This window comes from Centropristis striata, chromosome 5, assembly GCF_030273125.1.
Source record: "Centropristis striata isolate RG_2023a ecotype Rhode Island chromosome 5, C.striata_1.0, whole genome shotgun sequence".
Lineage (NCBI taxonomy): Eukaryota > Metazoa > Chordata > Actinopteri > Perciformes > Serranidae > Centropristis > Centropristis striata.
In genome coordinates, this window is record NC_081521.1 from 25,570,452 (window position 1) to 25,598,075 (window position 27,624).

The window sequence follows — 27,624 nt, forward strand, 5'->3', positions numbered from 1 at the left end:
TCCTTTCTACAAGTTTATTGAACTTTTTACTACAACACAATGGTTCACGTACAATACAGCATAGTGATGAGTCTATATATACAGAACTGTGATTCTTCACATAATCATGTTGACGCTACAGTATAGGCATACAGAAATAAATAAAACAAACAGTTCTCTGAACAAAGTTAGCGTGTACCTTTGTTTTGCATTTTACTATGTCATGGCACGCTATTTTACTTACAAGATTAACAATATATAGCACATGTATTTTAGATATGTTGAAATCAGACAGTGGAATAGCAGGTGACAATATAGTACACATCCTCCCTCCTTCAGATTTATTTATTATACTTAAAACATGATGTCAAATAGAGGGTCTGCTTGGACACGTACAGTAGGGTCTGACCAGGGGATTTTTTTCTTTTTGGATGTGCTAGAAGGAAGATGTCATACAGTAAAAATGATGTTATTTCTGCAGATTTATCATCTGCTAAGCCTCGAAGAACACACACTGACCTGATTGTTCATCAGCACTCTCATGGTTTAAAGTCTATGAAGAAGACGGTGGAGATGTTCCATGGTGGCTGTGGTGAATGTGAAGCCCTGAGATGTTGTTAATGCCAGTAAAGAGCATGAGACAGAGCTGTGCCATCATGAATGAGGCTGTTGAGGATCGGACGACCTTCACTTTACATACTCGGGTCCTTATTTGGTCTAATTTACACAGTCCAGTCGTGCCACTTAATACACTGAACTTAATATACATTTCATTTTTAAAAAAGCCCTCTATTCTGTCCTTTTATTCAGTGACTCAGTTCAATCCAAACACATCTGCATCGTCTTTCTCACCCACCCAGACATGCTGCTTTCTTCTATCCTGATTGGCTGGTCAGGATGTGTAACAGAAGAATAACAGCAACAAACAATAACAGCAACAAACTTCTGTCAAACGGTCTGTGCATCCCAAACTGGTGGCTGCTCAGCTGGGCACTCGTTTACAGAAACTCTCTTCTCAACAGACTTTTGATGGTTGTGATTAAAAAGTACTGGATCATTGAGTAAATGACATATAAGAGACACTTTAGGTGCCTGTACTTTGTAGGTCTGTACAATAATCGATCCATGGGGAAAGTATGTGAGTAGAGTGACTTTACACTAGAAAAAAAGAAATATCAATATAAATCACCTTGATATGTCTGACCTGCCCTGATTTGGTGAACACAAATGTTCTGCCCCTCTGCTCTTTCAGCCCAGCTCCGATCCTGATATATGATGGAGGAGGAATCTGTGTATGAATGAAGATAACTACTGCTCTGATAGGAGCATTTAAATCTACTTACAGCCACTGGTGTACTAAAGTTGCAACTTTCTCTAGAAACTCTACGATCGGCTCTTATTCAGCATTTAAAAGGATGTTAGTATACTGTAATATAATGAGTAGCTCTAGAGGTAGTAATTACAAATGTATGCACACGGCAGCATGTTAGTTTGATCATGAGAAGTCAGCTCGTTAAGGCTCGGTATGAAGACTCACAGGGTGTGGGTGCAATGCAGGGAGGGAACCATAATAAATGGATGTGGGCAGCATTACCTGAAATGTACAATGGCATCATACAGCTGCAACATCACAGTACAAAGCAATTACAACAGGTTTCCTTGACACAGACTGTAAATCGGGGCTCGGTTTCCCTGACGTATGTTGCACCTTATGTCCTCTTCTATTAAATTAAAACTAGACCCATATAACACAACAGCCCAGTTTAACTTTAAAATAGAAAATCACTGAGACCGTGATCAGGATTAAGGGAAACCAGCTCTCTCTGTCTCTGCGTGACATCTGTCCAAGTCGATCAGACTGTTCACTCGCAGCATACCAGCTCCTGACTGGAATCAGGACACATGCAAAGATTTGAAAGCTAACCCGCTAAGCGACATGCATGCAGAGTGTGGGTCTTCTGTTACAAGCTGGCATTACACACTATACTCTTATTTATGACAGAGGAAAAGGTCACGTCTGCCTACAGTATGTCATCCGCATGATGCCCTTAAGAAGATGTGTGCAGGGGGGGAGGTGGAGGCTGTGCATTCACACAAACAGTTGCTGGTCAAAAACCTCTACTGGAGTATACAGCACTACTATTTACAACATGTGAACTTGGTCATCAGGGATGGAGTCAAACCCAGTTCAGTTCAACCACCTCAGCATCAGAGATATCTGGTGACAAACTAATTGGCAGAGACATCAATGAGTTGATTAAGTGTAAAAAAATAATTAAAATTAAAATAAAATTAAAATAAAAAATTACATTTTCTTCCTGCACTGGCTGAACTAGTAGGGACTGGACCCCAAACCTGAGGGTGGTCACCATGGGAGCTGGAGGGGCTTCATCTAGGTTGAAGACTACAGGGCTACAGATCTTCATTATCATCTTCATCAATGATGCAGTGGAGGGACGGAGAGACAGGCTGCATGCAGATGGGAGGGGAGGGTCCTTGGACGGGTACAGTGTTTGGTCATCTTCTGCAGAGAAACAATAAAAGGAAGTCAAAGTTAAAGTTTCTATTGAATGATAGAATAGCACAATTTCCTTAAACAAAATAATGAATAGACTTAAAGAAAAGTAATCCCTCTCAATCATGACTTACAGTCATGGAAAATGATTAGACCACCATTGTTTTCTTCAATTTCTTGTTCATTTTAATGTCTGATTATGATTTTGGTTATTATCAAGAAAACCATGGAATGGTTAAATATCAGCTCTTAAATTAAAATCTTATGAGCTATTTTTGTTGTTTTCATTATATTTGTCCAAACAAATGTACCTTTAGTTGTACCAGGCATTAAATGAACAAGAAAGCGAGGAGAAAACAATGGTGGTCTAATAATTTTTTCCATGACTGTGTGATCCACAAGAAGTTTGTCATGTCTGCAGAGACTCAGCCCTCAGTCTCTATTTTCTCTTTTCTTTTCATTTTCCCATTAATATGCAGAAAGGCGAGGCAAATTTCAGTTCTGGACTATGGGGATGTGATCTACAGAGGTGCTGCTATCTCAACCCTTAGACCTCCGGACTCTGTTACCATTCTGCTCTTAGATGTATTACTAGTGATATCTACAACATTCATCACTGTATTTTATATGAAAAAGTGTGTTGGCTTTCTCTGGCAAACAAGCAAAAGAAACATTGGTACCTATTTATCTTTAAGGCCATTACTGGAAAAGTACCTCCATACTTAACAAGACGTTTTGATTGGAATCATGGACACCATATGACAAGATCAAATAATTGGTTTACTCTCACAGTTCCCCATGTGCAGACTAAACTTGGGAAGTCAGCCTTTTGTTTAATGCCCCCATGACCTGGAATGATCTCACACGGAGGATCAATACGGCCTAAACATTTATTCAATTTCGTAGCTTGATTTCAGACTTTCCTGCAACTGTCTGCAACTGTTTTTAGCTTTGGTCATTCTAAATAAGCATTTTTACTTAATTACTTGTCGTCACTGTAAATGAGGGAAACCTCAGTGCCTTACGAGTTTAAATAAAGTGTGTTCATTTTGCTGTGTTTAGGACGATTCTGGCTGACACGATAATCTATGTCGTCTTAATCGGCAGCTCAGGAGGCGCCGTTAAATTTTCCCCTCTGGAAACAGTGATATGTCTATTAGCTGGCTATTAAGATGTTGAGTCTGGGTTTAGGGGCCAACTTTGAATGTTGTGTTTCCAAATCACAACTGAAATCCTACTCATTGTGTCTCCAACTTTCTAATGTTTCTTATAAAAGGACTATAACAATGGTTTTTCAGAGCTTGCCTTGAGTTGTAGAGTGATTTTGGCAGTGTGTTAAGAAAGTAAGTTTGAAGTGACTCTTCTTTCTCTTGCTTGACATCTGAAGTTGTCCCCACCATGACCTCCCACCCATAATGATGAAAACCACCTTATTTGTTTATTTCTGTAAGGTGTGAGTCAATTTTCATAACATACTGAAACTAATTGGTCCAAAATGTTCAAATATAAATTAATGTGCCTAACTATTTATGCAGGAACTACATTGTGTAATGTACTGTATTCATTACCATGGCATTAACTTGCAGCGGTCTCCTGCTGAATGATGTAGTGCCTGTTTGAATCATCCACCTCGCTGCCACAGTGAACTTCACTCCTGTTAACGCAGATACACAAACACAACGCTCAGCACAACAACTATGTGTAAACACAGCCCAATCGTACAGGACACAACACATCTGACAAGTATTTTGATAACAACAGACAAAAAGTGACTCGAAGTAATTAATTCTTATCTTGTCTGAAGTGACAAAAAACAGCTCAGTGATTCTGTTTGCTGTTATTTTACTCTAAAGTTACTGTAACATGACACCTCACCTGTTGTCATTGATGTCTCTCGTTTCACTGATGCTGTTGCTGTTGCCTGTTGGAAGCAAATCAATAGTTTATTTCATTGATGAAATATGGACCCTATAGTACAACAAAGAATATATGAAGAACACTGAGATCCTGACAATAAATAACTCGTATGCTTTAACTATCAAGGATCTCATGATTTGACACTAAAATCTGTGTATATGTGCACACACATATGCGAGCATTAGTTGGGATGCAGGTACAGTGTTCACAGTCATGGGAAAAAGTATTCGGCCACCCTTTTCTTCTTCAATTTCTTGTTCATTTTAATGCCTGGTACAATGCCTGGTTATTGTCAAGAAAACCATGGAAATTGTCTAGATATCAGCTCTTAAATTTAACTCTTATGTATCATTATATTTGTCCAAACAAATGTACCTTTAGTTGTACCAGGCATTAAAATGAACCAGAAATTAAAGAAAAAGGTTGGTCTAATAATTTTACGTGTGTGTGTGTGTGTGTGTGTGTGCTGTTGTTACCGTTGTCAATGTTGAGAGGGAAGGACTCCAGTATGTCTCCAGTATATCTGCCTGCTCTGTAGCCCAGCGCTGTGGAAACTCTGTGTAGAACACCACAGAAAAAAGCATACACATAAAACGTTACAAGGGAGACTTGTCTGATCCAGTAATTAAAAAAAACAAAAAGTTGTGGAACACATTGTTAAAGCAAAGAGAGAAGCATGGACCACGCTTGGATGAATGAGCCTGCTATGGCTTGAACACCAGTGCAGACTCTTCCTGCCCTCTGTCACCTGACATCTGTTACAGCCCTTCTTTAAATCATGCATTTGGAGGCTGGAAACGGTGGAAGGATGGATTTAAACTCACGTGTTACTCTGGACAGAGTTGGGGTTGCAGTTGACGCTGGCAACGCTCGGCTGTGCCGCGCTGCTCTGGAAAAGGGCGTTGCTGTAGGTGTTTGCTTGTTCAGTGGCACGGATGTAAGTGTAGAACGGGTTGGTGGGGGAGCAAACGGGCATCTGCTTCGGCCTCACTGGCTTGGCTGTCAGGATGATCACGTCATGCAAGGAAGGGTACAATTTTAATGAATCTGGGTTACTGCAGAACAGAGGTTAAAAAAGAAACCAAAACCCTGCAATGACATAAACAAAAGCATAAATTGAATATTCGAGTGTCAGTGATGTACCAATCTGTGCTGCATGGGGGCGTCTCAAGGCGCTCTTTGCCCTCATGGCGTCCTTGATGCGGTCGACCTCCTGCTGGTAGCGGCGGCGGTCCATCATCGCGCCCTCCTTGGCATCCCTTAGTGCAGTCTCCAGGGCCTTAACTCTCTCAGCAGTAGACCGAAGCCGTTTCTCCAACTTTGGAAGCTCACAACGCAGATCTGCATTGTCACGAACCAGCTGGAGGGAGGAAGGGAGAGAGGGAGAGAGAGAGGGAAAGAGAGAGAGAGGGAGAGAGAGAGAGAGAGGGAGAGAGACAGGGAGGGAGGGAAGGAGAGAGGATGACACAGGATGAGAACATTAAAAGATAAATAAAAAATAATCCATGTGAGGAAAGAAGAGGAAAAACAGAGAAGAGAGTGCAAATATGTATTGACAGTTTAAGAAAAATCCACAAAAATTATGCAATTACAATAATATTTTGCCATATTATTTAGTTAGTCACCTTCATCCCACTGCTCACTGAGAAAAGGTTACTTACGGCAGAGTGTAGGGAGCACAATTTGCTTACATCACAAACAATTTGTGGATTTTGAACAGTGGTGGAATGTTACGGAGTACATTTACTCAAGTATTGTACTTATGTACAATTTAAGGTACGTGTACATTATTTGAGTATTTCCATTTTATGTAACTTCATACTTCTACTCCACTACATTTTGAGGCAAGTATTGTACTTTTTAGTCCACTACATTTAGCTGACAGCTTGAGTTACGTTTCAGGTGGAGATTTAACATTAAAAAAAAACCATGATACATAGGATTAGGGTTAAGTGACGAAGCTTTTTTATAAATTAAATCACATAACAGTATATTAAGTAGTAAGTTAGTAAAATGCAGTTAACAGCAAAATGCTACACTGGCACACATACTGTGTTTACATCACTAAATGTGACAGCTCTGCTCATCCTTCCGCTGTGTTTCTCACCTGTTTGTGAACCTTTGTAAGTTGGTCCAGGTTATTCTCAAGAAAGGAAATCTTCTGCTTCTGGGTGCAAGACCCCCCGCTATCATCAGGCTCCATTTCGGAACTCTGCAGAGAGGAAAACGAAGCACGAAGATGAGAGAAAATAGATAGAGAGCAAAGGAGAGTAAGAGATTTATTTTCCCGTGGCAAAAAAAGGTTGCCACCTGACGGTCTGACAGAAATCACTTACTGATCACCTTTCAACCTCACTTTCTACCTTATCAGTTATTAATACACAGTAAAAAAACACTTCTAGGCCAAAACCAGACATAATTTACATCAAGGTCTTTACATAGTGACATAATTTGTGTTGAACTTTTAATCCACTAGTCTGCACAAAAAGTGAATTCCTTTTGTCATGAAAAGACAAGTGGATTAGAGAAATAAAGGATATTCCTCCTGAGGTTTAACAGTGAGTATTCAGGTCACAGGACCTGGACCTGGATTCCCCTTTAATATGATTGGAAAAACTGCCTTCCGTTATCATCTTTAAGCTGCTTACTTTTTTAACCCGCGACGTGAGGTCTTGAACGAACAGCTTGCGCAGGTTGTGGAGGGTCTGGAGTTCGCGGGCCTGGAGGACAGACAGATTGAGAGGAGGTTAGGAAGTAAAACTCTGCATGTAAGACAGCAGGTTAAACGAGAGGAAGAGGAGCAAACTGAGGTAGGACAATACTAATGTAAAGATAAAAGAGAGAGACAGAGACACAGCAGGGGAAAATGTTTCAGAAGAGACAGAGGTGGCCTGAAAGTGGTGTGTATTTTACTCACGACGGTCTCCTCCAGACCCTTCAAGTCCTGTTTAGTCTGCTCGTGGCGCTCATGCAGGAATCTGAGAGAAAAAAAACATTACAAAAAAGACAATATTTCTGTGTACTTCAGGACAATTTAAGATCTATGCAGTGTTGTTGAAAGGACAGTGCCCCCTGCTGGAATTAGTAACAACCACACTGAGTAGTCCCGTGTGAGAAAGTGGACCTCGTCCACACTTACGAGAGCTCCTCCAGGCGCTCGCTCTTGGTGTTGTCCTGACTCTTCAGACGTTCAAAGTCAGCACGGACCTGAGCCAGCTCCAGCTCCAGCTTGGAGTTACGACTTGAGGTGTGAAACAGCAGCACACATGTTCAGGAGGAAGGAGAGAAAGGGAGGAGTTGAGAATCAAATGAATGTACAGATGATTGTTTGTAAACTTGTGTGTGTGCAGTACAAAAAAGATATATGTCATTTTGCCAATTTAACTAATAGCATATGACAATTACTACTGAAAAATGATCACAACATATATCTTTCTGTAAATAGAGGGGACTAATTAAGGTGTTCACGGACTCGGTGAGCTCGTCAATGATCCTCTGCTTCTCGTTGATCTCATCCCGCAGGCGGGCCAGCTGCTGGTGGTGGAGGCCGCGGTGAGACTCGCCCTGCTGACGGGAAACTTTCTGGAAATGAAAAGAGCAAAGACAAGTCTCGTTAAAGATGCTGAGAAAACTAACGATTGGGTCCAAATTAATGCATACATTTTTTTGCCATTGTTATAAAAAAAATAATGCAATTTACATAAAATAAAAATGCTGGCTGAGTTTTGGTACCAGGTTGTGATTACTTGTCGTGAAGGGGACAAAAGCTCCAAAGTTGGCTAAATTTTGGTGAGGAAAAAACGGGCATGGCCATTTTCATAGAGGTCCCTGTCACCTCAAGATATCTGAATGAAAATGGTTTTAATGGTTCTACAGGTACAAGTCTCCCCTTTTCAGACAAATATCAATTATTACAAGCTATTGTCTTAGGATAAAAAGTGATTCAGTGCAATAAATCAAAGCAAATTGTGCAATTTATTCGTTTTTTTTTTTTTTAATTGATTGACAGACCTATAAAAACACGTCTGTTTGACAGAATACTCATTAAGCCCAATAAAAATCACATGTACATTATTGTGATATTTTGTGTGCCAATATCGTATTAATACATGAACACCAGGTATCATGTATTTTATTATCTGAATAAGAAATATTGCAAATACAAATTAAAGTTTTGGGTAGCAACATAATAAAATTGCTTATTCAATCGACTAGATGGTGCTGAATTGAAATGTTTTATTACATTTTGATTTCAAAGTAATTTATTTTCATATTCCCCAGTTGCAAAAGGTGCCGCACACATTTTAGAAATAAGCTGCATGTTTAAAATACCATCCAGTATTCAACATGTTTGCATTCAGTTAAAATTGAATATGCAGACTGTAACATGTGCAACATTTATGACATTTTTTTAATGACAGGTGCTGGTCAGTCTGTCTGCTCAGCAATACATAATATTTTGCTGCAATAAAAATGACTGAAGTGGGATGACCAGACTGAAAACTTTATCTTATTAGATAAAATAGGTATTTTTATTTGGTTACACAATATGCAGTTAAGAAAAAGATAATAAATGGCAATATATAGCAATACACTATATGTTATTGCAATGTGGAGCATATCATAAAAACGTTTAAAATTGCAATATTATCATATTGTGACTTATATATTGTGAAAATATCACATCCTCTGCTGATAACCATCCCTAATGCTCAGGTTTAAGGCCCGGCACACACACAGACACACACACACACACACACACACACACTAATGTTTCTTACCTTCACATTTCCCTCCTCAGTCTCTCCCTTCTCTCCATCGTTCTCCTCAAGCAGAGAGTTATCTGGTCACAAAAACAAGGAAAAAAAACATTTACCAAAAACCAAATAACATCTTCAGGCGAATTACTAAGAAACTATCAATAATGAGCTAAACTATATCCTATTTCCTATGCTTTTACATTAATTATGTTCCTTTTTGTGTATATGTGCACATGTGTGGTGTGTATGTTACCCTGGTCTTGCAGCTTGGCCAGCTCCTCGCTCAGGGAGTCGTGGCTCTCCTCCAGCAGCCGCTTCTTCTGCTCCACACTCTGCATGTACTCCGTCAGAGAGCGGATCTTAGCCTCATGCTGTACAAACATGAACGCACACACAGAAAATGTTAAGAGTCATGAAAACCCATCCACGATAAACTCCAATAAATGATTCCCTCCTGTCCCTGTCTCTCTCTGCCTCCCTCACCTGAGAGATGAGGAGCTGGCAGGAGGAGAGCTCCCTTCCGGTCTCCTCCATCTTGCGGTGGCACTCCAGCTGCATGTTCTCCAGCTGGCGGCAGCGCTTCACCATGCTCTTCACCTCCGACTTGATCTTGCTGATGTAGAGGCGAGCCACGGTGAACTCCTCCTCGATAGCGCCGCTAATCTCCACCGGCTGAGGATTGGAGAAAAAAAAGAAGATCACCAGTCAGGACAAATAGGAAACTCAAAAAAATCCCACTTCCTATTAAGTATTTTGTGTTTTGACTTCTGTTTAAACCTGTTTATACTTGGAAACAACTCACCAGCTTGATCTCTCCATTTCCCACGATGGTGCTGAACTCACTGAGGTCCCTCATGAGACCATTGAGGACATCAGCGATGCGTTTCCTCTGCTGCCCGCTCACCTCCTGCATACGTGACAGCTCCGCCTCCAGCTCCATCAGACTGGCCTGTAAAGAGAGGAAGATAAGAGTCAGTAAGGATTAGAGAAGAACTACTATTTTTCCAACAGAAAGCACACACCAGAGACTACATACCTCATCCAGAAAAAAGTTTAATGTTTATCTAGATTGAGGAACCACTGATATCTCAAACATACAGTCATAAAAAAATTAATAGACCATTGTTTTCTTCAGTTTATTGTTCATTTAAATGCCTGGTACAACTAAAGGTACATTTGTTTTGACAAATATAATGATAACAACAAAAATAGCTCATAAGAGTTTAATTTAAGAGCTGATATCTAGGCATTTTCCATGGTTTTCTTGATAATAACCAAAATCGTTATATGGGTGGTCTAATATTTTTTCCATGACTGTAAAAGAGGCATTAGTGCAGTTTCAAGCTTATGGTTTAGGTGATGAACATATCCTCCTGTCAGTCCTTCATTCAGTCTGATATTCACATCATTCCTCTTAAAACCCACCATCTTCTGGGAGAGTTGATCGGCCAGCAATTGGTTCTGCAGACCCTTCTCCTCCACCTCCTGGCTCTTCTGGTCATAGTTGATGGCCAGCTCCTCCAGAGCCTGCAACACCTCCTTTACCTCGGCCTTGGCGCAGTCGCTCTCCACCTGCAGCCTGCCGAGCTCAGCCTGGACCTTATCACCATCACCCTTGGATGAGGCCAGGAGCTGAAAGGAAAAGAAAGAGGGGGAGACAGGTGAGGGTCTGCAGCCGAAAACATTAAACGTCCAGTTCAATACTTTGACGGATGTATGAAAGGTGGAGCTTGATTTTTATCTTAAATTTAAGGCCAATACATACTCCACAAGAACAGAGAAATTTGTTCTCTCTCCCGGAGCTGCAAGAACAGAATGATGTCATTTTGTTTTTGCAGCCCTGGGAGAGAGAACAAATGTATCTGTTTTTGACACATCATCTGGACACAACTTTGTTCTTGTGTGGTGTCCAAGAGCTACTGTTTGATTGGTCAATAATTTGAATTTGAATGAGACGTGTGCTGCAGTGGGAGGGCCCTATGACGACTGCAGTGGAATTCTCGTGAGGTATGAAATGTCCTGGCAAGAAAGAACTTTTTTCTTGTTCTTGCCACTTATTCGTGGTAAATATATGTATTTTTATTGTGGGAACTGACCTCATCCTGGTCCAGCATCTGCTGCTTCAGTTTCTCCACCAACTGGCACTGAAGGTTGATCTCATCGTCCTGCATAAACGATGATATTATCATAAATACCAACATCACTTGCATGTGTATTTGAATAGACATCAAAAACATTGGAGGCTTTCAGCCACTGTCCATGATTGATGTGCAGGTACATCTCAAATAATCAGAATATGATAGAAAAGTTCATTTATGTCAGTAATTCAATTCAAAAGTGGATATGGCACATTATATAGATCCATTACACACAGAATAAAACGTTTAATGTCTTAATTTATTTAATTTCTTCTAATTATAATGATTATGGCTTACATTTGATGAAGACCTAAAATTCAGTGTCTCAAAAACATTTGAATATTGCAAAAGACCAATTTTAAAAAGTATGTTTAATATGTAAATGTTGGCCTCTGAAAAGTATGTCCATCTATATGCACTCAATACTTGGTTGGGGCTATTTGACTTGGGGCTACTGGAAGTGGACTTTTCCATGATATTCTAATGTATTGAGATGCACTTGTATAAATCCATAATTATATGTCAGTTTTTAACTAAAAACAGTCACAAACAGTTACTGATATTCAGGTAACTGTTGTAAAATGAGTGTAATGTTCATGTGTTTGTGTTTGGACCTTGTCATCCAGCTGCTTGTAGAGCTTGCGGATCTCCTCCTCGTACTTCTGCCGCTCCTCCTCGGAAATGCGGACCACAATGGATGAGGTGTCGTTGTCCAAAATGGGACGTTCCTCAATGGTCTCAAAGCGGGGCACGATTTCGGCCGTAGTCTGCTCCGTCTCAGGCACGTCCTCTCCTGGTGGAGGAAGAGGATAGACAAACTCATGCATGAGCATAGGGCAGATTTGTTTCAGCTAAAAGGAGACTTCTCCTGTTATTCAGTTTGTCAGAGAACACTTCATGTTTCCAACCGTTTCTCCAGCGGTTGAGCTCCATCTCCAGCTTCTGGATGGTTTCCTTCATGGTCTTGTTCTTCTCCTTCTCCTTCTCGTACTTCCTCTTCCACTGCTCAGCCGTCAGTTCCAGGTTGATGGAGGCGGTGTTCCTGATGGTCTTGGCACTGTGACGGAGGAGGACAAAGAGGGGAAATATTAATGAATATGAATCACTTTTTTGACTGGTTTACATTGACTGATAATAAGACAGTTCTTCAGTCAGGTGTATTATCATTTCACTGTGCAATATTAATACTTTTCTCTGTGTAGTGGTGCAATTTCAACTTTTGAGTCCATCTATATAGTATATATTGTTCCTAATAATAATATAATAATCTAAATACTTTTTTAAAATTCTTGTTAATATTGATTTTTTTCTATTTATTGTTGTTTTATTGATGCTTCTTTCTGTTCTTTCTGTACACTTTTCCTGCTGCAACACTGGAAATTTCCCCACTGTGGGACTATTAAAGGAATAGCTGATCTTATCTTACCTTAACAGTTCAACTTGATACCCAAAATTTAGCTTAGTGTTGGTCTTATAATTAAAAGTACGACTAGTAATGAAATGACAGTTATAATAATTATTTTCATATCAGGTGAATTTATATTTTTGAGTGTCTGCCTTCATTTTGTGGACTAAATATAATCAGTTTGGGTTCTTCTTTGTTGACCCTCCTGTTATGTTTGTTTCTCAGGAACATGTTAATGTTTAATTATCCAAAAGTTTCAGAAACCAAAAAATCCCCAAAAACATTGCTTATATTTCACGATAAACAAATCTCACAAATCTTGGTTCAATGAGGATAATTAACTCGTTTTTCATTAAAAATGCATGTTAAAACATTGGAAAGAACTACATATAAAATACAATAGTTTTACATGACACTGAGTTATTGAAAAATGTATTTTACATTTTTAAATGTTTTATTTTATGGAGTGAGTCAAGAAACTAAAACGAGTCACCTCTTCTGTTCAGGGTCAGATTGACCATTGAACAGTATCTATGTAATATAAACATGCAAATATGTGAAATGAACCATTTTCAAAAACAGAAGTAGGTTCATCCCGAAAAGTTACTTTGAACATTTTTATTTTTTATTTTTAAACTTTGAAATGCGCCAATTTGACCCACAATATCACAGGAGGGTTAAAAAACTGTTAAACTGACTTAAATTCTCATCATTTCCTTCAAAGGACGCAATTTCTGTATGCACAAATATATCTACCGTTGTCCAAACATCAGGGTGGACTTGGTCTCTGCATCGTTGTAGCTGGAGGGAGAGCAGCAGATGAACATGGTGGTGCGACAGTTTCCACCCAGGGAGTCCTGCAGGATGCGGGTCATTTTGCTGTCACGGTACGGCACGTGAGTTTTCTGCAGTAGAGAGAAGGAGAGAGAGAAAGGGAGGGAGGGAAGAGGAAAAAGATTAAGATCACAAGACAATTTGGAACCAAAAGACTGAAAGCGTTTGATCTGCTTCCTGATTTTATACTTCTACAGTGATTCAGCAGAAGATTATATTCAGCAAAAAAAAAAAATCCACTTTCCTCCCATCCCTCTTGATCTTGTATTCCAACAAAAAAACTACTGTCAAAAGTGCCAAATATATTTTGCCGCATCCAACTAATCTTATAATTGGCAAGGAAAGTTTTGGCATTTCACAGCTCAACCTGTTGAGTTGCCAGAAAGTAAAGAAGGGTGCGGCCACTGGGCAGGATGTATTTCATTAACAAGTCGACAGAAGGGACAGACAGCTACTGTACATCAGTGTTTAAATGATAGATGAAAAAAATTCTTTTGCTACAGTATCTGAACCTGGAGATGAATAAGACACCCTCAAGGTGTAGAAATGGTAATTAAACACATTTTAATGTATTTAAAATCCCCATAATCTACAATAAAAGGCAGCTTTAGTTGTAGATAAGATAGATAGATAGATAGATAGATAGATAGATAGATAGATAGATAGATAGATAGATAGATAGATAGATAGATAGATAGATAGATAGATAGATAGATAGATCAAAAATTAAAGTACTAGGCCCCACTCAGATTGTTTTAAATGTTCTAAATATATTATTAGATTATTATTATTATTGATGCATTTATGTAATCAGCATTTTACTGCTGTTAATGTAGAGCTCATTTTAACTATTTAATATACTTTATGTGGTTTAATTTATAAACATGCATAATCACTATAAATTGACCATGTTTTATGTTAAATATTGTCCTGAAAAGTAACTAAAGCTGTCAACTAAATGTAGTGGAGTAAGAAGTGCAATATTTGCCCCTAAAATGTAGTGAAGTAGAAGTATAGTTACAAATGTGGAAATACTCTAGTAAAGTAAAAGTACTTCAAAATTGTACTGAAGTACAGTACTTGAGTAAATGTACTTGGTTATATTTCACCACTGAGGCATACTGTCTCAATTTTTCCTCTGCTGTCTGTAGAAATGAAGGTAAGTAGCTCACCGTGCCCTCAGCCAGAGCAGAGATGACGTTCCCCAGGGCAGAAAGAGACTTATTGATGTTTTTAGCCTCATCCAGGACGGCTCCTGCAGCTCCAGTCTTACTGACCTGGAATAAAGAGAGATAGATTCGAGTCAAAAAAGAGACACAAACAGCTGAAGAAAAAAAAGTTACTCATTTGAAGCAGCTGAATTGCAGGTTGGGAGTTGCTGATTTATAAACGAGTCCTACCTTCTCACTGCCAGCCAGATCCACCAGGTACAGTTTCCCACAGAGCTTCTGCTCGGTTTCCACATGCTCCTGCTTGATGTTGATCAGAAAGATGCTGTGGCTGCGAGAACTGTGCTCGTTCATGTCTAACAAGGACAGAAGCAACATAACAGTTGGGTGGAATAAAAGCAGTCCTAGACATATTAATGTTAAACTTGGTGTTTTAAACTTAAGGAGATTATCTGTCTTTGTCTCAAAAGTACTTTAATGTGAAAAACATTTTGTATTGAATAATCTTGATTTTTATGGAAGACTTTTTTATGGAAGCTGCCAATATCAAAAATAAATGAATAAATAAGTGACTCGATAAATAAATGAATATGCCATTAAATGTACCAAAAATAATGTTAAAAATATGTGTTGGCATAAATTATTTAATAAATTGATCAAATGTGCCGTTTAATTTACTACGTAATTTATTTACATTTGTATTTATTCTAAATATGATTTAATTTTTGTATTATTACTTCAAGAGTAAAATTCAAGCACTTTCAAGGAACCTGAAGCAAAACGTTCCACACATTTGCAGCCTTCATCACATGTGAAATTTTACTACACATGCAATTGCAAAAAATTAAGTTTCCAAGATTAATTTATACTCACAGCCTTCAATGTATATTCACACTTTCATTACTTTACCAGCTGTTTATATTAACTTGGGTTGTATGTTTTCATCATGAACATTTAATGAATAATTACATTAATGATTATGTTAAAAATCAAGCATTTCTCCACTTCAGCAAATAATAAATAAAAAATAAATCATTTGAACAGGAAACACTGGCATACATTCCAACCTCTCTGCTATCTAGTATAAGCAGTTATTTTAAAAATGTCAACTTAATGTAGTGGGACTATTAACAAATGAATTCTAAGTAGCTCATTTATGAGTGGAATTTGAATTGTTTCTTGTCTTTCTTGTCACCCAGAACAAATCAGTGCTGCAGCAGGACGATCTCCTCATTTCACAGAATGCCGACAACAAGCAGCGCTAAGCTAAATGTCTCTCTCCATCAGACAAAAGGTGAGTTCAGGTTTCTCTGCAGATGATATCTGAGGGCACCGGCTCATCGTCGCCCCATTAGTCTGCTATCAGCACAGCGCTCTGCAGCACCGTGAGTCAGCAGCAGGCAATGACAGGAAACAGAGAAGACTGTGCTGCTGCTGAATGCAGCTTTAAGCAAATCAGATCCACTGCTGCTCACATTCTGTAGATTTTCAGAGCTTGATTGTTGTAGTTTTTCATCACATTATTATCATGAAAAAAGTGTTGTATTATTTCTGGTATGTAGGTTTTTATAACTAAATATTTTTATAATGTGTCTTGGCCTCCATCATCTCCCACACAAGAACATCGAATTCAGAAAAGCCAAAGCCCACTCAATCCTCCTGATGTTACTATCTCCTGTTAAACAACATTTTTACAATGACGCTGTTGAATTTATGTCATAACACACAGTCAGAAATTAATATTTATAGAGTTTTGCAAGCACAGAGGGACTGTGTATCTTCTGCCAGAGCTGCAGCTCAGTGAGAAGAGTAAGAGTTGAGTCAGACACTATTTTATTGGCCCGTCTGGTAGGAGACTGCTCATAGATTGGCTCAATGGATGGATGATTTATAACAGCCGTGCCACTTTATAGCCGTCTGTACCGACAGTTTTTCATCTACAAGTTACAACACGATGCAGAATTCTCACAGCCAGAAACACTCTGAGTTAGTACCTGTATCTGTACAGAAAATAATTGTATTTAAAATCTGCTGAACCAGATATCTGTTGTTATTATTGGGTAGATACACTCACTTTTGTTTAGCTTATATAGACGTGTCAGAGGAGGACTTTACTTTCTAGAGATAAGTTTTGGACTGAATGTGCATACTGTCTTTCAACAAGTCTTGAAGAATTTGACTTCTAAATATAAAAAATAAGCATTTCTGTGCACTCATCATAATTACATACAGTGCATAGGCAATTTACAATGTTTCTGTAAAGTATTACACATTTAAACAACAAACAAAACATTATGTTGTGGTTTTATATTGATATTTAATTTGAAAGACCTGTAAATGTGTAATTTATTTATCTAAATATGAAGCATTTTTTTTACATTCTACTCCATTCTCTTCTAAATTGTCAGATTATTTTAGTGCATCGCTCTCTACCGCATTTCTTTCGACAACAAACATATGCTAATGCAAAATTGCATTAATAGCATTGGGTCGAGCAACAATATGCAAATGTTTGCACCTGATAAACAGTTAGATAAATGACCCTTTATCTTTATAGATTTCAGCCAATTTGGTCACATATAAATGAATGTATGAAGTAACTTTGAATTAACATTCCTTCTGTCCATGTGAATAACAAAAAAAAAATCACAGTGAATTGATCATTTGTTAACGGTGACAACGCCTCAGTGTCCCCCAGGAGGAGCTGGACGTTGTGGCTGGGGAGAGGGACGTCTGGAATGCCCTGCTTAGCCTCCTGCCCCCACGACCCGGCCTCGGATAAGCGGAGGAAAATGGATGGATGGATCAAGCATTAGTTTAGCAATACATAACTATATGACCACTATATGGCACCCTTATTATAGAGTGTGGGCCATTTGACTGCAGTTTGAATGGGAATCTCTCCTGAGATCTGACCTGTGATTCGTCTCTCTGGCTCATAACCTGCACACTGAAGACTGTCAAGTTATCTCTGCCAGGAAGCTATAGACTGCAGTGATTCAGTTAAAGGTGATTAAGGATGCGCACTGAGATTCTGTTAGTGCACAATTGATAGGACATAATGACTGAAATGGGCTAGAAAAATTATTTTTTAACCAATAAAATTAACTACACAATATGCTGTGTTGATTTCTTTGGTGGTGTACTGTCTTACAGGGAGACATTTACTTTTTTTTCTTCTCCGTTCTGTAATTTTCTGAATTAATATAATTAAAGAACGAAAATCATGCACTAGGAAAAGTGGTTTTATCCCAAATTCATTAGAGTTTTGTGTAAAACATATTGTTGGTCATTTAAACACATAATAAACAAAATTTTCTATATTATTTTTTATACCATTTTACTTATTGTGTCTTTTTTTAGTACTTTGCACTGATTGCATCTTTTAACTTAGCATTGGTCTCTTCAAACTGCTGCATTTATTATTTTATTATCACATTGTCTTGGTTTTAATTTTGTGGTTCTTAGGCAATTTATTATTGCACTTTAGTATTCTGTTCCTGAGAACACCATTTTGTTCCTCTGTATGTAGTTTTTATATATGTTTGGTATGAGATTTATTGAAACTTGAATGTACAGTCATGGAAAAAGATATTAGACCATCCTTTTCTCCTTGCTTTCTTGGTCAATTAATGCCTGGCACAACTAAAGTTACATTTGTTTGGATAAATATAATGATAACAACAAAAATAGCTATTAAGAGTTTAATTAAAGAGCTTATATCTAGCCATTTTTCATGATTTTCTTGATAATGATTTTGGTTATTATGAGCTATTTTTGTTGTTATCATTATATTTGTCTAAACAAATGTACCTTTAGTTGTACCAGTCATTAAAATGAACAAGAAATTGAAGAAAACAATGGTCTAATATTTTTTCCATGACTGTATATCTGATTAAGTCACACTAATCTTCAGACTGATCCTCCTGTATGTGTGCACACAGGTCCAGTCCTGCAGCGTGGATGATTTGCAATAGCTGACAACAAAGGGAAGTCCAAGTAAATCACTTTGCAGAAAAGGGCAAAACTCTTTTGATGAAAATGTCACATAAAGTCTGATGTGAGGACGGATAAACAGCTGAGCTCTGAGGCACAGAATGCATTAAAGACAGGTCGAGATTTGTTACAGTCAAGCAGTCCTGCTGTTTTTGTTGAGCACTGAACCCCAGAGCTCATCTGGTCTCACTCATTTCACTTCAGTCCACTCCAGCACAAGACTCAAACACAGAAAAAACAAATTAATATTTTGTGAATAGCTTGTTGCTTTGATACTTCTCCAATGTCTTACTTTAAAAATATGTCAGAGGGGTATGAGTGTTGTTTTTTCTTTTCGGTATAACTCAAACACAAAATTCAGAAATCAGACTAAATTAGTGCGATCCTGCTGATGGAGAAATTGCCAGACAAATGCACACTGAAGCATTTTTATGGATCTGATGGAGAACAGTCGCTGGGTTTACTGTAATTAGGTCACGTCTTATTTTTAGCTGCTTTTAGTTGCTTTTTAGCTGCACTACAATGAAATGCGGTATAAAATCTAAAGCATTATTCTTGCCTGTAAGTCTGCAGTATTGGAGCCATTAGTAAGATATTATACTGAACCACACAGAGGAGTGAGTCAGCAGCAAGGAGGCCAACACAAGCTGCAGGACTTACAGATCACAGAGCTTTTATTTCTACTGTTTTGAATGTTTTCTAAAATATACTAAAGATCCTGCATTACCAGAGAGCAGCTTATTATACGAGCAGTTTTTGTTTATTACTTGGAATGACTTTATTGAGACAATAGCTGCAGGCAGAGACGTTAACGACACAATCACTGCCCACTGCTGCCAATTACATGACTGCAAACGCCATCTGACAGGATCTTATTTCTTTCTATGAGAGTGAATGAAGCTTGAATTACAGCGTGCAGAAACATGAAGGTTACATAACAACACACAATAACAGGCTACATGAACTCAGCTGCCACCTCATGCAACAGTAACGCGCTGTGAGTGCTGCTGCTGGCACTTCTGAGAGATCTCGTGCTCTGATATGGAAGTAGAGGAAGAAAATTGACTTTATTCTCATGATGGACAATTAAAATGTTTTCCTGGAAGCATTTGTCTTTTGGAATGTTGTTGCTTTTTATGTATAAATATATACATTTTTTCTCCTGAATTGAAATATTAATGAAACCACTGTTTCTCCTGTGTTGCAAGAGCAATATTGTTAGATAAAGACTCACTGGTCACAGCAACATGACGGGCAGCTTTTCCCTCATCAATCACATCCATCACCTCATCAGGGCTGGAGACAAAACGCTCAGTGCATCCCTGAGGAGAGGAGAGGAGAGGAGAGGAGAGGAAACAAGAGGAAACAAGGGGAGAGGAGAGGAAACGTGAGGAAATAAAAGGAGAGGAAACAAAGGGAGAGGACAAGAAGACAAGAGATGATAGGAAACAAGAAGACAGGAGAGGAATCAAGACAAGATGAAAGGAAACAAGAGGAGAGAAAACAAAAGGAAAGGAAATGAGAAGAGAAGAGAGGAAATGAGAGAAGAGGAGATGAGACAGGTGGAGAGGAAACAAGAAGAGATGAGAGTGAGTGGGTCAGACTTTATATTATGGATCTGATGCAGTGCACAAGTATATTTTCACCTAAACAGACAGCATACAAAGCACTTTCACAAACCTTGACATACGGCACCCTGTTCTTATCTTCATGGACAGACAGGTTGGTCTTTGTCACTGAAAAAATGGAGAAAATTCAAAATGATGAGTGTGTAGTGGTACAAAGTATGACAAAGTCACACACTGGAGCTACATTAGTTCATATTTCATAAATCAAAACACTGTTGCAGGTAATTAATGAAGAGCTCATTAGCACTAACCATCCAGAAGATCACGGATTTTGTCCATGTAGATTTCAAAATATGAAACCTGGAAAAACAAAGAAACAGATTGAATTCAGGGTGAAATGTTCCACTGCATAACATTTTTAAAAAAAAACATAACACAAGACATCATGTAACTCATCAAATACAGAACCTTGATGTGGAATTCCAGGTTTTCATCCATTGCAAAGATGTGGTTGAAAATGTCCTCAGCGATGCGAGGAATGATTCCCATCTGGTGAGGGTCGTGCAGCTTGCCCTGAAGGAAGTCACAGATAAAGGTAAGACTAAGACCTGATGATGGGATGTTACAAATGTGTGATGTAAAAAAAATACTTTATTGTCCTAGAAAATTATCAGAAAAGACCCAGATCTGACCTAGATCAGACCTGAAATGTTTGATAAATAGGGAAAAACACTGAAATACATGTAAAAATGTACAGTGGTTGCCCACTTATTGTTATTTGAGGTATACAGATTTCCAGATCCAATAAATAATAATAATAATGATAATAATAACACATTTTTATTTATAGGCGCCTTTCTTATCAATCAAGGTCACTGTACAGTGACAAAAACAAAAAAACAACAACTAATAAATAATAATTGTTTAGTAAACAGAATGGGGATGTAATATGAGATTTTAGCCACAATATGCCAGTTTTAGATCTGAGTGGTTGAATGAAATTTAGGTTATTTTATTCCTGTACCTCCATGGTGTGAGTCTTCCCGGAGGAGGTTTGTCCATAAGCGAAGATAGTGCCATTGTATCCACCCAGAACATCTATGGGGAAAAACAGAAACATAAATAAGACCATGACACGTACATTTTAAATATCTGACATATTTTGACGTGGCTGATCCTCCGTACCCTTGACAATCTGCTTGGCGCAGGTGTTGTACACCTGCTCCTGGGTGGTGTTGGTCGGAAACACTCGGTCAAACACGTAGGACTTCCCCTGCGAAGACCAAGAATGACGACACACAATTAACAAAGAACATAAAAGATAAATCAATATGTGCTGTGTGTGAGTCTGAGTGTGTGTTTGTGTGCGTACATGACTAAATGCGTGTGTGTGCATGTTTGTGTATGTATACATACAGATGTGTATGTGGGGGAGGGAGGGGTGGGTTTTGTCATTTTTATTGTCTGTTTTTATTCTTATTTTTTGTAAAGCACTTTGTGTTGCATTTTTATGTATGAAAAGTGTTATATAAATAAAGTTTGATTTGATTTGATGATAAGGTGGTTTGTCTCAAAATTGAGATTAAAATGAATCAACGGTGCATCTTTTATTCTGAAATGTTTCTGAATCTTATTTCTAGCAGCTATACTCATCAGACTGAGCTTTGGGAAATGATGTCAGCCCTGTGAGGTGTTCAGGGACTGATTGATTGTCGGTTTGCATGTGCCTGGCCATGAAAGAATGAGATAAACTCTCATACAGAATGGGGTGAGTCATTTTTTTTAAACCTTTAAATGTCATATCTCACAGGGGAAACCAGCATTAACATAAATGGCCAACTCAACATATTCCTGCTGTTGTGTGAAACCTTCAAAACAACAATTCTGTTGACATTTAATCACATTATTCACATGAAAGAATTTAGATATAGAAATCTCAAAAGCACATTAGAGCATAAAACAAGGCCGTTATTTAGTTAATTAGTTAATTTAGTTACTCGGCTCATATCAACACATAAATATGTGGTATTTTCTAATGACATTAAAAAATATAGTCATGAAAAAAATATTAGACCAGCCTTTTTTTCCCCCAGTTTCTTGTTCATTGTAATGTCTTGTACAACTTAAGGTACATTTGTTTGGACAAATATGATGATAACAAAAAAAATAGCTCATAAGAGTTTAATTTAAGAGCTAATATCTAATCATTGTCTATGGTTTTCTTGATAATAACCAAAATCATTAACAAGAAAACCATTGAAATCATTATATTTGTCCAAACAAATGTACCTGTAGTTGTACCAGGTATTAAAATGAACAAGAAACTGAAGAAACAAGGGTGGTCTAATAATTTTTTCCATGACTATGCATTATCATCTGAGTCTCTGCTTCAGTGTTAATACAATTTTTTTAGTGGATGGTTTGTACAACGCTGCTTTCATTGTGCCAACAGTAAGAGCACAACAAAAGAAGATGATATCAGTAGAGTGGAAAAAAAAACTGCTCTGCGCTGCTCCCTCCCAGTTACTCTGAGCCTTATTTCATCCAGGACCTGCCAACTTCAGATAACGGACCCAAAAAAACCCACACTCTTTTTCTATTACTAGCTTTATATCTACCATGGGAACAAAGTCAATACAGGCCTTTCATTAACAGCTGCGAATCCAGTGAGGAGCTATTAGCAGCTTTTCTGAAGTCCCCTCAGGTGTAGTTTGTCAGCCCTAACTAGCTTCTACTTTATCACCTATAATGGTTTTCCAATTTCATTTTATCAGGCTTTGTGAAAAAAAAGTGGAAACATGTTCTTTTCTGTAAATCTTCTAAGAAAATTGTGCATCTAATGCTGTTTTGATTTGAGTGCATATAGATGGACATACCTCTCAGAGGCCAACATTTCCATATTAAACATACTTTTTAAAATTGGTCTTTTGTAATATTATTATTTTAAACACTGAATTTTAGGTCTTCATTAAATGTAAGCCATAATCATTATAAGTAGAAATTAAATAAATTAAGACATGAAATGTTTCATTCTGTGTGTAATGGATCTATAAAATGTGTTATTTCCACTTTTTGAATTTAATTACTGACATAAATAAACTTTTCTATGATATTCTAATTTATTGAGATGCACCTATATGTTTCAAAAATACTGAATTAAATGAAGAATTATTCCTGTAAATTGTTAAATCTAGGATCTGTTTAGACTATGAAGGGAACTCCAGGAATACAGTATGTTCCATCCTTTTTAGAAAAAAAAGGAATAAAAAATATTAAAAACAAACAAACAAACAAACAACTAATTGAGTTACAGATTCTAGTTGAACAGATGGGGATGACTTGAGACTCTCGAAATTGCTCAGACAGAATTTCAGTGCTGAGCATTTTATCTGAAAATAACCACTTGTGCGCACAAAAAGAAAGTAGGTCAACACATATAGAAAGATGAAGCTCCTACGCACTGTTTACAGCATTTGAAATTTCTGCAACGCTCAGTAGAAAGTGCATTAGAACCACGGCACACTATAGATTCTCTTTGACTTTCTACATTTAAGGCGGCCCTCATCTTGTAACAGCATCTGAAGCTAAATCCACAAGAATGCATTGTTTATTTCACAATGTGTCGACCAAAATAAATCAGCTTCTCCTTAAAAAAAATAAACAATCCTGCATGACACACAAAGGAGTGAGTCAGCCCTGACAAACCTCGCTGCAGAAACGAAGCTATTAAATCCCTGAATGTCATCATCCTATCTGATACAGAGGCCACAATGCAACAAAATGATGCGAGCTGCCAGAACACAAGCCGTATTAAATGTCATTAACAAATTGACTCATCTGCAGACCGCCCCCATGACACAGTGATTTACCAGAGAGAGACATTTGGTCCCAGGACGAAGGAGGGAGGGGGAGGAACAGAAAGAGACATAAAATGAGATGGATGAGCAGAGGAGAGACGGGTGGCATTCAAAATAAAGAGAAGAACAGTAAACGACAGAGAGAGACAGAGCGGAGACATGACAAAGCAGGTCAGCCGGTGGTGCACAAGCTCACCGGATGATTATTGATCTTCTCTGTGAGCAATTAGAGAGATCAGTTTCTGACTCTACTGTTCATCGTCATGCTGAGAGGAGAGAGGAAGGTCAGGCTGAGATGTTTCCATTATCACTGGAGAAAGTTTCAACATGATTCCTCCATCTATAGAGAGCCAAAGCTAACTATTCCTCTCCTTTTAACTCTCAGAGGAATCATTGTGTATTCTTTTTCAGGGTTTCCAAGCCTTTCTCAGACATTACACACTTGGACAGGAATAAAATATTTAAAAGGAAGTACAACCAGTTACACACATAAGCAAAACATTATAAAATGTTACAATTCTTCCTTTGTTTGTCCTTTATGCTCAGTATAAACTATGTAAATGTGAACCACATGGCCAAATCACTAAAGACATCTGAGCATGAAAGCACATTTAACAGAGCTTTTTGTTGCCAACTGAAACACTTAAATAACTGTATTTTAAACAAAAAATAAGTGCCAGTGTGGCTGTAGTTTTCCAGTCATTTTCTAATTTCAAGATTTTTCTAGAAATTACTGTCTTGGTTACTTTAAAGCAAACTAAATAAGGCAAATTGCTGTGTCGAATAACACTCAAAAATAAGACTATATGCTAGCAGTTTGTTTCTCTTTTACGGAAACAATATTGTCATGATTCAATATATAGGCTACTCAAAAACATGTAATAACATGATGGATGGATAGATTAATTGTATGAGAAAATGCTTTCAGTTATGACAAAAAATGTAATGTAATTCAAGTGTGCTAAAATGAAACACAATACAGCCACACGCTGATTTATCCTCCCTTAATATAATCTTCAGAATAAACAAGATGTGCAGCATCATCTGCTCACCAGCCTCCATTTCTACAAACGTCAACATCTACAAAGCCCATCAACAGACCTCACCTCTGCACAAGTGTATCTGTCTGCTCCTGCTGAGTAATGAACACTCTACAGAAAGAGAAAGCTTGCCTGCGCTGATCTCCTCCATGGCAGCATTAAGGGCAGGCTAATAAGGCTAATTAAATTAAACACACAGCATGAATGAATGAATGGGCCGATCAACATCAGTGTGGAAATATTGCACATCCATCTATAGTCACCTTGAGAGTGTGTTATGATTCAGGATTCGTCTCATTGGATCATATAAGCCTACAGGAAAAATACAACTGACTGTTTAAAATGTTAGCATCTCCATCCATTTAGAAAAGTGCCTATAAAGTGTGTTTATGATAACAAGGTGTTGGCCATGTTTCATTCATTGGCTACACAGTGCAAAGCTCAGTCAGCTGATGCAAGAGGCCAGTTTGCGCACTTTAACAACAACACGGTTATTTGTGCTTTGTCATGTTCAGGAAAAGACGGATTTAAAAGGGTAAAAGTGTGATTATTTCCCCGTTCTGCGCCCATTATCACGATTTCCTGGCAACCCAAACAGAAGAGTCGAGCGGATGGTTTATTGATGAGGGGCCTGCATGCACAACAAAGCGCCTCCTTTACTTACCGCGACGGTGACAGTGTCGTCTGACTGGAATTTGGGGATAAATTGATCCCCGCGAACAATCTCCGACTGGTTGAGAGGACGAAAGCGACACAGCACTTTTATGTTGCACTCCGCTGGGACATCAGCCATTGCGCAGATTCAAGGAGGAGGAAGGATGCTGGTTTTCTGCTCGGAGGAGAGATGCTGCTGAGGGCTGATCTGGCCCGATCTGACCGTCAAAATAAACGACGAGGGATGCGCAGTGGCTTCGTCCTTCTACGTCGAGAGGACTCTGGAAAGGTTGGACGCTTTTCTTCTGCCAAGCTGAGAGAGGATGCGATAAATTTATGCGCAGCTGGACAGTGTTTCCTTGTCGCAGAGAGGCGGGCAGGCTAAATTAGATGTCAAACCGCAAAACGATCGCCTACATCATTCAAACATCTGACTGAGGTTGCTCGATTTTCCCTTTGTTGGTTTTGTTTGACGCTGTCTTTTCTCTCCCGTTTGTTTTTCTGTTATTTTCCTCTTCGGGTGCGGCGGTGGATGTGCGTCAGGCCGGTTGAAGGTGAGATGCTGCTGGAAGGGCAGTGAGGTAAAGCTGCTGATGATCGGCCTGCTTTGGTCGCCACAGCGCCCTCTACCGGCGGGTGAAGGAAGGGCGTGGTCCGCATCCGTCTCTTTAAAGTGGTACCCACAGCCAGCATCATCAGCCAGGCATCCTCACTACTAGCAGGCGGAAACCAGAGTCCCACAATGCAGCGTCACATCCTCACAGAGCCATGAAGAATAACTTGATTAGTTTCTGTAAAGCTGCTGCCAGGCCCCCCATCATGCAATGACTAATCAGTCCTACTTTGGCCCCCTCTCTGATGCCTGACTGTGTTTCTTGGAAGACTTAAGAAGCCATTATGGAAAGGCAGATGATATTATTGATTAAAAGATGACTTCAGGCCTTACCTTGAAGGAGCCTCACAGTGTCGGATGATTAGACTGGGATGATGCAGCACAATGTCAATTTTTTTAGCGGCTTTACGACATTACGAATCCCCTACATTTACTCTCTTTATCCCTCCTCTTATATTGCGGGTCAAATTGACCCATATCAAAGTTTAAAATTCTAAAAAGAAAATAAAATAGTTGAAAGTATTTTTTCATTTAAAAAAATAAATGAAAAAATGTATAATACAATTTTTAAAAAATCAATGTTATGTACCCAAAAAAAACCTTTTAACATGCTTTTTAAAAAAATAAAAAACAAGTGAATTATCCTCACTGAAACATGATCTAAGAGGTAAAGAACACCATCGCACTAAATACTGATTAAAATAGTAATTGAGTTATTAATGACATATAAACAATGTTAACTGGGATGTTTTTAGTTTGACACTTTTGCTGTTCTTGAAAAAAAAAACATAACAGGAGGGTTAAACAAACATTCTGGATATTTATCAGCACCAAATCTTGCATAATTATAACATGGGATATTGTACTAGAATTTTAAATTAAGAGAATAGCTTGTACTGGAAGTTAAAAAAAAAAAAGATATACTAGTATAATATACTATATTGCCAAGACATCCTGATAAAGACAAAGTCATTAATAATGCATTTAACCCTAATTTCAGAGGGGAAGAAAAATCTGTTTCAAAGTGTAGCACTCCTTTGAATCTTTGTTTACCAGATATGTGATCATAAGTTTCTTGGAAATAAGTCATTCAGCATGAAATAAAGCATTAAAAAAAGACTTGGACCTAGTGGTTAAAGTACTCATTTTGGTCTTGGTTGATTAAGTCTAAGTATATTC

General features: G+C 38.2%; 2 protein-coding genes across 3 annotated transcripts in view; both read right to left on the reverse strand.

Moving 5' to 3' along the window:
- The window catches only part of LOC131971529 (uncharacterized), a 51,481-nt gene extending 49,070 nt beyond the window's left edge, over window positions 1-2,411 (reverse strand). Inside the window, exon 1 of the mRNA XM_059333036.1 lies at window positions 2,335-2,411. Within this exon, the coding sequence (XP_059189019.1) occupies window positions 2,335-2,411 (77 nt within the window). The remainder of the gene's footprint in view (window positions 1-2,334) is intronic.
- kif5aa (kinesin family member 5A, a) lies at window positions 1-27,218 on the reverse strand. Of its 2 annotated transcripts, none has more exons than XM_059333627.1 (29): window positions 25,843-27,218; window positions 21,467-21,554; window positions 21,306-21,379; window positions 20,750-20,854; window positions 20,593-20,641; window positions 20,394-20,449; window positions 19,948-20,035; window positions 14,949-15,073; window positions 14,721-14,825; window positions 13,471-13,619; window positions 12,218-12,366; window positions 11,924-12,102; window positions 11,268-11,336; window positions 10,597-10,803; window positions 9,974-10,120; window positions 9,655-9,843; window positions 9,425-9,542; window positions 9,193-9,254; window positions 7,884-7,993; window positions 7,551-7,652; window positions 7,329-7,389; window positions 7,060-7,131; window positions 6,519-6,623; window positions 5,555-5,771; window positions 5,236-5,410; window positions 4,888-4,967; window positions 4,370-4,415; window positions 4,063-4,148; window positions 1-2,503 (listed from the first exon to the last, which is right to left on the reverse strand). In XM_059333627.1, the coding sequence occupies exons 1-28, from the start codon at window positions 25,969-25,971 to the stop codon at window positions 4,070-4,072; spliced, it is 3,135 nt and encodes a 1,044-aa protein (XP_059189610.1). In that variant the 5' UTR covers window positions 25,972-27,218; the 3' UTR covers window positions 1-2,503; window positions 4,063-4,069. The 2 variants fall into 2 exon arrangements, with proteins under 2 accessions (XP_059189610.1, XP_059189611.1); XM_059333628.1 differs by having other exon boundaries at window positions 4,370-4,408; window positions 4,887-4,967.
- Window positions 27,219-27,624: the final 406 nt, after the last annotated feature.